Source organism: Haplochromis burtoni, unplaced genomic scaffold (assembly GCF_018398535.1).
Source record: "Haplochromis burtoni strain Fernald_Lab_line unplaced genomic scaffold, NCSU_Asbu1 Contig_115, whole genome shotgun sequence".
Classification (NCBI taxonomy): domain Eukaryota; kingdom Metazoa; phylum Chordata; class Actinopteri; order Cichliformes; family Cichlidae; genus Haplochromis; species Haplochromis burtoni.
Genome location: NW_024582476.1, coordinates 251928 through 265584, shown reverse-complemented (window position 1 = coordinate 265584; position 13657 = coordinate 251928). Strand labels below are relative to the sequence as shown.

Below are 13657 nucleotides of genomic sequence, written 5' to 3'. Positions count from 1 at the left end.
AAGTGTGAAAATAGACATTCCTCCCAGTATTTTTCTAGGATGCAGAGCAATAGTAAATTGAAATGCAACAAGGCTTTGGCTTCTACATAAGACAGATTCTATCACGATTACGGAAGAAGATGTAATTTTAATGCCAGGCATTTGTAAAACAAGACACGTATTCATTTATTATTTGTTCTTGGGCCAAAGAAAAGCTGGAAAAAAACTGTAAATAAAAAAATAGCAGATTTTGTTTTTCAAATAACATTCAGCTGGCAACAGTTTATTACCAATTAAAACACTTTTAAAGTTCCGATTTGGTTAAGAACGACCTGCTACCACCTGCAACTTAAATGCTTTACAGTAGGTTTTAATGCAAATAGTGGTGACGTGTAACTCTGTTTTTGTTCTACTCCAGCTTAAAGGTCAGGCCTTACGAGCTTCATGGCACCATTAAGACACAGTTTGTTTAAAGGCTGTCTGAAGGACGATGTTCAATGAACCGGAACTCAGAGAGGCTAGAATAAATGAAAGGGAAAAGTTATGGTTCCGCTCAATGAAGTCAAAGGTCACATGAAGGATAAGAGCGTGTCTCATCTCCATATGCTGTTATCCCCATGACTCAAAAGCCAGACAGACAGTACAAGGAAAATGTGATGCTATGAAATAGGAATGTCACTTCTGTTTTTAGACATAAATTACTGCCTGAGAAATAAATCGTGACTTTTTTCACCCCCCTTTTTTCTTGCCTGTTTTATCCTGTAATCAATTTAATTTTCCTCATTTCCTTCCTTCTACCTTTTGTTTGTTTATTTATTTCCCCTTCCGTGCACCTGTCACACCCACAAGGAAAATTAAAAGATCAATTCATTAAGTTGACTAATGGAATCATTTATCAGTTTCACCCCATTATTTCCTCTGGTCTCTCCTAGTCGTTTTATGCAAACAAGTGTAGAATCTGCACATACTCGGGGAAATGGAGTCAAAGTCAGCAACAGGAAATTTTTGCCTTAGCTTTACAATGAATTCATGAGTGCAAACCTCCACAGAGAATCCTAGAAGGAGTTACGTAGAGAGACCTGAAGCCCTTGTATCTGAGCCCAGCGGAAGTGGCTTATTGATTTGCTTGTCTAGTGGCTCTCTGTAATAATAAGGAAATAAAGCCCCTGGATATTACGAGATTGATGTCAATCAGAAGCCTGCCTCAAGTGTGGCTTGTCCCATCTTATTAGTGCTCTCTCCATGCACTGAGTGTTCACTGATGACTCCATTTGTATGCAACTGAAGAGATGAGGCTGTCTGTTGCCATCTTGAGGAGCGTTCCCCAATGATTGCTCACTCTGTCATCTTAGTCAGTGTAGACTGAGAGATTGTCATGGATCCATGGACAAAGCATGATCGTGTGCCTCCCAATGTAAATGATGCACATAATCAGGATTGCTGGAAAATCTTTATTATAATTGGCCCTGCCATAGGATTGTAAATACATTCTTGGTTTTCTACATTCTAATGTTAGACTTCTCTAAGGATTTCACTAGATAAAAACCAAATCACAGCCTAGTTGAAATTTATAACATTTTGCACCATTTAACATTTGTTATGGTATCAGGGTTGTCTCAGTTTGTTAAGGTTATTTTACATCACTAAGTCTAATATTCCCGTTTCTCAGTTTTGACAGCAGAGCTGGTACTTTTTGATGTAACGGGGCAAGAGAGCATAGCAGATTTCTTTAGGGGCAAATGAATATATTCCGCACTCTTTAAATGGTTTCCTTCCTCTCAGATAAGTGGTCTCATAAACGTGTACTGAATGTGCTCACAAAGGAAACATGTCACTAACTAAATTTCCCCCGGGACAATAAATGGTATTTTATTGTACTTGTTCTAATGCACTGAATAATATCACAGTAACGTCATTCTGTCACTGCAATTACCACCTTTAATTTATGAATTAGCTCTAATTAACCAGCTGCAGTGTAGTGTGATGTGATTCATTTATACACGTAACCTCTTTAGCGTGCAGCATGGTTGCTACTTTTAGCTGTTGCACGTCAATAAATGATGTTTACCTGGGGTGCAGAGAAGCAACAGCTTCCAAGAATGATAACAGATGATAACAGCTGCTATGGCTTTGTGATTTAAAACTAATCTTGTCACAAGTCTTGTGACTTGAAAGAACTTGCCTGTCACTGTTTGCAACAGTATGACACAAACCTACCAAAGCACATAAAGGTCACATTTTATTTTAAAGTACACTGTGTACGGCAGTATATTAGAGTACATAGACACATGGTTAGACAATAAAGTTTAACTGGTGGGCAGTGTTGGGAGATATTATAACTATATACTTCACAGTCATGTGAAATAGAAACTAAGTAAACCCTTAGTGGTTCCATAGGAATTAAGAGGGTAAGCAGCAGTCAGGTGCAGCTCATCAAATGCACTTGATGAACTGATCATCAAAAAGTTCGAGCGCCTCTATGACAGCAGATGTTTTGGCATTTTTATGTAGCATTAAGTCACAACAACATTCACTTCATGGTGCTTTATATTGCTTTATATTGTAAGGTAAAGAGCCAACATTAATACAGAGAAAACTGTATCATATATATAATCAGAACACACATCGTGATCAAGCACTTGGTGACAGCGGGAAGAGTGAAGAAGAAAGATTCATGCATCACGGGAAGCCCTCAGCAGCCTAGACCTATTGTAGCATGACTAAGATGACGCGACAATAACCTGATGCTGCTCTAACTATAAGGCTTATCAAAAAGTAAAGTTTTAAACTGGGATGTACACTCCATCTCTTCAGCAGTAGAAATCCAAGCACATTACCAGGAGAAAGCCTCTTTTTTCTAAAAAGAACATGGCAACGCAGCTTAAGTTTACAATGTTGTATCAGGACAAACCACAAGACTTCTGGTACAATTTCTTTTGGGCAGACAAGACCAAATGCACAGCACCACATTTGATCATGATGATTGGAGACGATAATTTGGGCCTTTTTTGGAGCCTTGCAGTCACTGAATTGACCATGAACTTCTCTGTATACAAAAGTATTCTAGAGTTAAATGTGAAGCCATCTGTCCAACAGCTAAAGCTCGGTCAAAATTATGTCATGCAACAGGACACTGTTGAATGCCAGCAAATCTAAAGCAGATTGGCTGAGAATTAAGAGACATGATGCAATGGCCCAGTCAAACCTCAACCCATAACCCTTGAAATGTTGAGGTGGGACATTACGAGAGCTGTGCATAAAAGAATTCCTGTAAACCTAAAGGAACTGAAGCAACGCTGCAGAATGGACCAAAATCCTTCTGCAATGATTTGAGAGACTGATAAAGGTCACATCACTTCCCGTTATTGCTTCTAGAAGTGGTTCAACCCATATGGAAAAGATATATATAAATCTTATAAAGTTTGTATCTGTCTTGTGTGAAACTTGTATGAAAAGCATACAAGAGTGAAAACAGATATAAGATCCCTTGAAAAATTATATAATGAAACTTGTATGTTTTGGATACTTCCTAAAAGAATGTATGAAAGTAATGAGAAAGTGGCCACTTTAATGAGTAAATCATATAAGTTTTTACTATTTCTTTTCCATATGGGAAGCTACTAAATCACATGGCATACTTAGTTTTTCCCAACTACATAGTCTTACTTTCTTTTTTTCACAACTTCAGCAACAAGGTGTGTCTGTGTTATGAGGAATGCCGCCTGAGAAAAACGCCAGTTATTTTTCATAATGTAACATTACCATGAATAGCATCACAATTTAAACATTTGCATGACATTTTGAAAGCTTTGCTTCTGGTCTTGCTTTTTTTTTTTTTTTTTTTGCATTATTTGAGAACGTGTATGAGAGAGGACTAAAATTACAGTTCAGGCTACTTAAGCAGAATATTATTTTCGTTTAGACTACTGTTGAAAAATTCCTGGCAAATGAACCCCACAAATGGTGAAGTAAAAACAAACAAACAAAAAACCCCAAAATGATGATGAGCCTGGCCATGCTCTCAACCTCACCACTTAGGACTTGAACAAGATGGTTCTTCCAAGAAAACCAGTGCTCATTAAAAGTGATGATCCTTGACACCACGACGGCTGAACCAGTTTGAAATAAAGGAATTTAAATTTAAAAAGGGAAATTCAAGCCAATTTTTTTTGGCTTGAATTATAGCATTAGACAATTAATTATATGCAGTCAGTATTTTAATGATGTACCTGGATGAAGCATAACTAATTTTAACATGTTTTTTTTTCAGGTTGAAACTAATAAATAAATTATTTTCCTGATTAGATTTCTTCAAAATTATTTTATTGATTAACTGTCCAATTTGTTGAGATAATAAAAATACATGTTAAAATGCATAAATACTAATAGAAATGGTACTTAAAATTCAGTTTCTCCCTGTTGCTCCAAACCTCAGCTGTAAACAGCCAATTAAAGTTTGGAGATTAGAACAATATGGTAGCAGTGCCTCTCTGTAATCACCACAGTGAGGTCTTCAACCTGTACACATTGATCCTCTATTGATCTGTGTATGAGAAACTCTGGTTCAACCCAGCCTTCCATCCTCACTCTCCACATTCACTCAATATTCTGACTGGAGGGCAGAAAATAGATGGTCGAAATCTGTGCTACAAAGACAGAGACAGAGGGAGAGGAAGATAAGACAGCAGGAGGCAGGGCTTAACAGCCACAAGGAGCAATTACAATAATTATGATAAAAATAAATAAATGAATAAATAAAAACTCTCAATTTATTATGCAGTATGTGTGTATGTGTGTCTTTGAGATTGTTGAAGGCCAGTCTTATATACTTCAATCATTTATGAAGACCCCCCCTTTAGTCTCTTTATTCTCTCTGCTAGAATGACATGTCAAATATGCTTAGTTTGCCTTTATAGCACCATTCTTGCTCCCCTTGTTGTGACAGAATAAGGCTACAAGGAAATGTTTCTCCTCCATCTTAGAACATCAAAAGGTCTTTGAATTGCTTCTGTCACCACAAAAGATGAATGTGGTGTTGTCGTGTTTGTCAGTAAAATGTAAAACCATGTGTCAATTCTGTCCGCCTAGGAGAGGCTTTGTAATAAAGCTGTTTACTCTTCCTCTTGAATAGCCCAATCAAAGTTTTATCAATGTGCCCGGTGGTGGTAAAAAGTACTCTGCGTCAGCAAAATGTTACAGAACTTTACAACTTCTTTCCAAGTTTATGAGCAAAGCAGAGCGTCTCCTTCGGCAGAGCAATTTTTCAGATTTATTCAGATACTATTTCTTTTTTAAAAACCCGAATGTATGTTTCCTGTTGTGGAATCCTTAGGAAATCAATAACTTCAAATTTGACTTTGCAGGGTGAATGTTTACCAACTGGCAGGCTGATTTGAGTCTGAAATATATGCTATATTTCATATGCAAGAAAGTGACGGGTTCTTATAATCAACACATTGAAAAGTGTCGGTCGATTGAAGAATATGCAAGCTTTATAATTGAATCAGATGTGAGGAAAGAGGATGAAACAGAGTTCTGTAAGAGTTCACGCTGAGGATCATGGTATAAATTCATGTACGATTAAAGAAACAGGCTTATCTAGAATTTCAAGGCACAAACAGTGCGTGTGCTGTGTATCTATGTACTCAACATTTTTTGTGCAAATGACCTCTAAGGGAATCACAAAGGCCTAGAGACCAGTGGATGATCACCTAGCACCCTCTGGTCCCTATAATTAAATATTCTCCAGACAATATAAAACACAGATGCAGCTTCCAAGTTGGAAAAATGAAGCCATCGCAGAAGTAGCTTCAACATGCACTGTAACTGAAAGTGACCAGATGGCAAGAGCTGTGGTTGCACAAAGGCTCCCAATCCGATAGAAGAAGACTTGAGCTCTGTAAACACTTTCCTGCTAAGTTTATTGGCTCGGTCATTCACTTTTGGTCATATAACAAAAAAAATTAAGTCCATTTTGTAAATCTTTGTCATACCATCTTCCAGAAACGAAGAATTATCTATATGACACCACATGCTCATTGTCAACCACAAGCTTGTTAATCACAAGTTGTTAGTCAATGAGCATGTGGTTTAATGCTGTAGCAGTGCACATAAACTGAAGTAAAGCTGTAAAACTTTTTTATGTTTGTGAAAAAGGCAGTGTCTTCCATGCATACAAATAGTGACTTTCAACCTGCTAGCAATCAAAGCAGTTTCAAGGTGCATCACTGTATAGTTCTTTATAACTAGTTTCACACTAATGATTGCCATCTATCAGCCTCTCACAGAATACATATTCTTCCTAGCGACTCATGACTACCTAGAGTCACTGACCAGTCTTTTGACCTGTATGAAGGAGGCTTTAGCAATTGATTTCACAGCAAATATGAGCTACCTCCAGCAGCCACTCACAACTAGTTGGGGAATACACATTTTTTTCTCAATTCCGGTGGTTGCCAGATGGTTGCTGACAAGCCTTTAGGCTTCTCTGACTGAAGCCCTAAATATATAACGGAGTCTTCCATTGGTTTTGATTTCAAACTTAGATTCTTTCATGCTCTTGGAGTGCTGTAATAGAAGCACTCACATAGGGATATCTCATTGATTTGCTGCCACGGTGTCAACAACATCCTTTCATCTTTAAGTGTGAAAAGTGTGCCGGCAGCTATTTTGCCTCATTAAGGCAAACTGTCACCCCAAATGCAAGCTAATTAAAGTGCCAAAGCTGACAGCATTGTTTCTTGTTGACATATGTGTATAAAAGAAGATAATGTGAACTTGCAAACCTTAACAAACCCTACATATTATTGAAATAGTACCAGGCTGATGTGTCAAATACTGAAAGTTAGATATATTTTTTAAAATGTTAGAAGAATCAGTATCAGAATGGCAAAATGACTGCTTAGTTTGGGATGATTTAGATCAGGGGTGTCAAACTCAAATACACAGTGGGCCAAAATTCGAAAACTGGAACAAAGTCGCGGGCTAACATTAATATTTATTGAAAAAAAAAAATCTTCCTCTAGATATAAGAATGAATCTTTTCTTATGGACTCAAACAAGTTTTGCTGAAAAACTGAATATGGAACAAGCAAAGCTTAATACTAAACAATATATATATTAACTGTATAATACCAGTAGGCCAGCTCTAATAGTAATTTGGTATGGCTTCGCGGGCCAGAGTTTGACACCTATGATTTAGATGGTTAATGATAGCTGATTTTACCCATGATTGACTAATAGAGAGCTTGTTTTCATTTGGTGGTGTTTTTACTTTTTTTTCTTGTTAAAAGCTAGACTACATCCTCTCAGTCTCACGCCAAGCTTTCATTGAATGCAGAGTGTAATTATGGAATCTGTTTTTGATACTACCTTATTAATTGTGTTCATGGTCTTAAAAATACCCTAATATGTTAAGTACTAAAAGTTTTTTACATTAACATAGAAGATGGATACACTCCATGTGTTTAAATACTCCCTCTGTACAGTAATATTCACACTATATATTATATTTATGTTAACCTATTAGACTGACTTGCTAGTGAATAAATTTATAAAGGACTTTATTATGGTCATAGTTTCTCCAGCCTCACTGCACGCAGACGCACGCACACACACACATATACACACACATGCATAATGAACTGATTAAAAATAGCAAAACTCAAAAAAGAAAGTGTGGAAGAATTATACAAGAGGAGAGCCTCTCACCTCATTAGGCATAATTTTGCAAGATTATAGGCTGGCAGAGTTGATGATTCTATAATGAAACTGTCAAAAAGACATACTACTCTCGTATACTGCATGTTGCTTCTATAGATCACTGGACTGTAATATTTTGCTTAATATAACTATATTACTTTTTTTTTCTCCTTTTTTCTTTTAATTTTCAGTTGCAAAAGATAGTAACAGCATCAGTAAGAGGACACTGGACCTAGACAGGGACCTCTTCACACACTCATCAACGCAGGACACAGAAAGTGAAGTCCATTCCATCACTACCGTCTCACCAATGAACATCCCCAACCACCAGCCAGTCTTCAAGGGCCTGCTGCTTCATGAGCATTTACTTACAAGGGACTTCCGGGGGGACCAGCATTTTTTTCGGAAGGATGGCTATGTGGCTGCATATCCCACCATGCCAGGCTCTGTGTCTGCTCCAAATGCAGCAGACCTTGTCACTCAACTTGTGCCCCATGAGGATGCTCCAGCTTTTTCAGATGTTGCCTCTACTGCTACTGTGGCTGCCACATCACCGCTGACTACATTTTCCCCCACAACACCAGCACTGCCCGTGTCTATGCCTCAAAAGAAATCAAAGGAGAGGACCAGGGGGACAGACAAGGTCGATCCAACAACACACTCACTTACCACCCAGGTGACACCAAATAACAGAGGTTCAGGTGGTGAAAACAGCGGAGTACCTCCCTCATCTTCACTAGGAAGTCAGCCTCAGAGTTTGGGTGCTTCTCCGGAAGAGGCCACCTCGGGGAAGATGGAAAAGGGGGAAGCTAGTGAAATGGCACTAAAAAACAAAACCAGCCCTGGTCATCAGCTCCACAAGCTCACTCCGGCTTCTTCAGAGAAAGACACCACAACAATGTCCACGACTGTTACCACAACTACCACCATCACCACCATGCAAACATCAGGTAGGCAGAGTAATATTCTTTTTCTTTTTCTCTGACTTTCAAGGATGTACTGTACTGAGCTGGACATTTACCCTTAAATATAACACATGTATCCCAGAGGAAAAGAAAATTAAGCATCAAATCCTCAGCATTACTCCTGTTCATTTTGCATTCTGCACACAGCTATTCATCTTTCCGTCAGGGATAACGGAGTTGCTCATGTGTCAAAAACAATCTGATTTTTCCTGATGTGTCCTGCCCGCCCTTCCCACTGGCCACAGAGGGCTGAAGGCCCAGATGAGTAGTGTCAGAGAGGATCTCTGCAGAGATAGTTAGAGGGTTACAGGGCCAGGGAGACACAGGTGGGCTGTCAGAAAGATCAGTGATCCGGGAAAAAGGGAATCACTTGTCATTTTACTTTCTTCCACAGAGCCGTGTAGTCTGAATTTCACTGACCCTGAGGGTAACATTGAAATCCTGCAGCAACTTGACTCGGGAGTGGAGTGTAACTACTTGATTACTGTCTACCTGGGATATGGCATCGAAGTTCAGGTCAGTGCTAAAAGCTCACAATAATTATAATGTTAGTAATTTGATGAACGTTTGATGAAGTGGCTGTTTGGTAAGTTTCAAAACTCCATTAAGTAGCCACCTGAGAACAGGCTAAAACCAGCTCTAGCCAAAGCACTGCAAGAACTTTGGGATAAAATTTGAGGTCTGAAAAGGTGGAATCTAATGATATTGTCAGGTTGTGTGGAGCGTAAAGGTTAGGGCCCAACTGCAGGAAGCTGAAGGTTGAAAAACCACAAAAGGTGATGGAAAAAAGACAAGACAAGACAGTGCGTGAGGAATAGACAAGGGAAAAATAACAAATTCTATGACAAATGCTAACTCTGCAGTCTGCTAAAGGGAAGACAGGACTATTTATAACAGAGGGCTGATTGGGGAATGACAGATAGGAGAGTGGTGAAGGCAATCAGGACAATCAGGTAGAGACAGATAGGAAGTAAAACAAAGAAAATAAGCTTTCAAAGTAAAGCAGGAAAAAGCCAAAGGAGACTAATATAATGAATGCTAACACTTAACAAGATGCCAACCTAAGAGAAAGATACTGAATGTGGATATAAGGGGACTCACACTACGCATGAAGAAAGAGACAAAGGAAATAAACTACAATGAAGAATAATTTCATTTCATTTCAATTCTATTTGTACGCCAAATCACAACAACAGTCGCCTCAAAATGCTTTATATTGTAAGGTAGACCCTACAATAATGCATGCAGAGAAAAAACCAACAATCATATGACCCCCTATCAGCAAGTACTTTGGCGACAGTGAGACGGAAAAACTCCCTTTCAGCAGGAAGAAACCTCTGGCAGAATAAGGCTTAGGGAGGGATAAGAGAAGGAAGACAAAAAATGTCATAATAATTAAGATGTGAACCAAAACACTGGATTACCAAAGCTGAACTTCATTACAAGGTCAAAAATAAAGTAATATCAGAAACTGTAGACTGAAAATCACAAGAACCAAGGTTCAGAATGGGATACCAATAGAATCATGTAAAAAGGAAATCCCAGTTTTTAACATATACACACAGAGATCAAAATGTCATAAATCTTAAAAAAAATAAACAAACCAAAACACAGTAAACTTTTTTAAATTGTGAAAACAGCTGTCAGTGTATGGAGACAGTGAACCAAAATACTAACTCTGCAGTCTGACAAAACAATTAGCCTAAAAAGGCTATAAAGCTCATGGGAGCTGGGAGGAAATGCATAATTGTTTGTGGGTTTGTCAGAGCGACCCAAAAAACATGTTCCATTGTTAATCTAAAAATACTGATTATAGCCATTTCAACCTGAACTGTGCTTTCTGATGCTTTATAAAATGCTTATTAAACCAGTAAAGAGCAGTGACATATTTTGGTTTAGTTTAAGCAGTAACAGTAATTTCTGGTCTTGTGTGGGTTGATAGAGATAGAAATGCAATGAATTACTGGGTTGAGTGGGTGGATGGGGACACAAGTGATGGGGTCTGTCTCAGGTTGAATGTTTGCCTGGTAAGTCTTTTCACAAAAGGTTATAAAAATTAACTGTCAGTGTATGCGCTCCCTGGCATTTGCAATTCTTCAAACGCCTCATTTACCATTGGAGACTTTATAAAATGTGTGAGCTTTGTCTTGCTGCCTCTGGGGGGCGAAGATAAGTCTTGACAGAGTATATGTTTGAGAGTGTGCTTTTTTTTTCTGAAAGCTTCCTCTGGGTAACTTAAGTAAATCTTGAAGCACTTATAAGCACATGCACACTCACCCGCACATGTGCATGCATACCCACGTAGGCATTTGATGTATCAGCTTTTTGCTTTCACAGCTTCTCCAGTGCTTTTGGCAGAAGATTTCTTGAACTGAAGGGCTATAAAGCGAAAATATATAGACATTTTATATTCACACATCAGTTGGGCTTGATAAAGAAATAAGATGAAGCCATGCATTTCAAACCACCATGCAAGCAGACGGGGGCCACTTTTCCCCTCCCTCCTGCAGACAAGCTGATAGTGATCTGATGGCAAACTTACAGACAATTGCTTGGCACGACTGAAGAGATTGAGGAAACAAGGCCCCTGTTCCTTGGGAATGCATGAAGTGACTGAAGGTGGAGAGATAGAGATTGAAATCAAGCATGTGTCATGCCATGCCTTTTCATCAGCACTGTGTGAAGCTCTTCTTCAGGGAGCCTATCCAAGATTTGGAAGGTTTTAAAAGAAAAAAAAGATTATCACAGAGTAGCAATGTGGCGTAGCAATGTCCTCATACAACCATATGCAAGGAGAACAACCTTAAACCATAAAATATAACCTTAAAATGGAACTATTTTGTTTTTTCACTTGTGAGTAATTTGTGCAAGCAAGCAGAAAAACTTGAATGTAATTATTCCTACTTAATAGTAATTTAAAATTAAATATGAATATTTAACATTAATATTAATTTGTTACATTCTTTTGCACTACTCCATAACATGTGACAAGTAACCAGATTACATTTTTCACTATTAAATTCAGCTAATACATTACACAAAGGTTCTTCAATTATCTGCATGTTGGAAGGATAGAGGAGAAAAACATCAAACAAACATGCTTTTTGTCTACCAGTGCTCTAACTCTACAGTCATCTGATTTCAGCTCATCTGTGGAAGAGGAAAATAGTGGCGTGGTCATTACATTTATCTTTATTAACCAAAAAGACGAGAGACAAGTGTATTATACTGCTAACTAACTAAATAACTGCTAAATAGACCCTGTGCACGAGAAAACGCTAACTTCCTGGTTTGAGACCGGATGTGGGGTTGTACATTTCCGGTAGCTTTACTTTGCGGTCAATCGCTACTGCGGATCAGGTAGCGAAACTCGAAAACGGAAAGATCGCGTTAAGTTACAAAGAGGAGAAGGTGGGAACACTCACCACTGTTGTGTCATAAAAAATCTAATGATCAGTTTTGACGTTTAAAGAGTTTAGATCGATCAGTTGTTTACATCACTCAACACAAGCAGAACTGCATTACAGAATCAGAAGACACATCGACCACATTCAGAAGCACATCTCTGTATAGTGACAGTTATTATGATTTAAACAGGAAAATGTTCAGCATTCAAACTACAGGTGAAGAATAGTCAAACCAGATGTTTCCCCCGTTATGTCGATATCAGCTAGTCAAGTACACACCTACACAGCATGTTAACAAACCGTGAAAAAAAAAGCCACACAAAAAATGAATGATTGCTGGTAAGGGTTTCTATACATTAGTATTTACGAAGGGTATGTTGTGACTTACCTTCAAAATTACAGTGGTCCCTCGCTACCTTTCACCTCGCTGTTTCGCGGATTTTTTAGTGCAAGTTTGCATGCTTAATTTTACGTCACATTGTGTCCTGCGTCCTGATCGCTGCAGACGATCTCCTCCGTGACGTCTCTCCTGTACAGTACAGAATCGCTGCATCGATCGCTAGCAGTGTGACTCTGAAGTGCAGTGCTGTATGTCCACGATGTCCACGAAACGTTTTGCACCGTCAAAAAATAAAATTGGCTACTTGATTTCACCTATCGCTGGTTATTTTTAGAACATAACACCTGTGATAAACGAGGGGCAGCTGTTTACAGATACTGAGAAATATAACATTTGAATCCCTTTTCTCTTTTGCTGTGAGGCGGGGGGGTAATATCGACAAGTCGAGGAACAGCATTTACAGATATATTGGGTAAATGCCCAAGACATCTATAGAAATGTAAATTGCTGCTTGATTTATTCATTTGCTTAACTTCTTTTGAACCGTAAACAGGGCGCGAATAGGACACCGGAAACAATGCTCCCCACAAGAGTTTCCGCACCGGAAGTAGCATATGCTAACATGCACATAGTCTATAGCATGCTAACACAAAGCTAGCCTAGAAGTCAGAGCGGCACTAAAGCTCAGCGCATCCCAACCCCAGTCTAACAGCCTGACGCTGAACTTTATCAGGTAACAAAGGCAGTGATGAACACAGTAGTGTTCCTCAATGTTTGGTCTCCTTTGCTTCTGTCCCAACTGTTGAGAGGGCCCAGTTGTTTTCAGGGTATTAGGAAGTGAGCACAAAAGATGGGAATTCACTCTTGTTGTTTCTTTTTTTAAATCTGTGGGTAAATAGATGGTAAATACCTTTTTTCCCCTCTTTTTTTTCTGTCTTTTTTCTCTTTTCCACATGTATAATTGTTAATGTATGTAATGACTTTAAATGTATATGATTCCCTTTGTTTTTGTGGTTTGTTCTGTTTTGTTTTTGTGTTTGTGCTGATAATGAATAAAAACTGTTGAATCATGTGGGGAAAAAAAGGCAGTGATGAGCATCAAGTTACAGCCTCCCTTTCTACCTGTTCATGTTTCTAAAATAGGATCATCATGATGATACTTTAAAGTCTCTTTGAGCTTTGCTTTATGGTGTCAGCTTTGTGTTCGCGTACAACTACTAAAAAAAGATCCACATTAGGATAGTGATTTGTGTTGGTGTGTGGAA

The 13657-nt window shown here is 38.5% G+C and overlaps 1 protein-coding gene across 2 annotated transcripts in view; it reads left to right on the top strand.

Annotated features, from left to right (window-relative positions):
- The window catches only part of LOC102304162 (seizure protein 6 homolog), a 91505-nt gene that overhangs the window by 40095 nt on the left and 37753 nt on the right, over window positions 1–13657 (top strand). For both annotated transcript variants that reach the window (XM_042223584.1, XM_005928525.3), the window contains exons 2-3: window positions 7872–8630; window positions 9040–9161. In XM_042223584.1, coding sequence (XP_042079518.1) covers window positions 7872–8630; window positions 9040–9161 — 881 coding nt within the window. The remainder of the gene's footprint in view (window positions 1–7871; window positions 8631–9039; window positions 9162–13657) is intronic.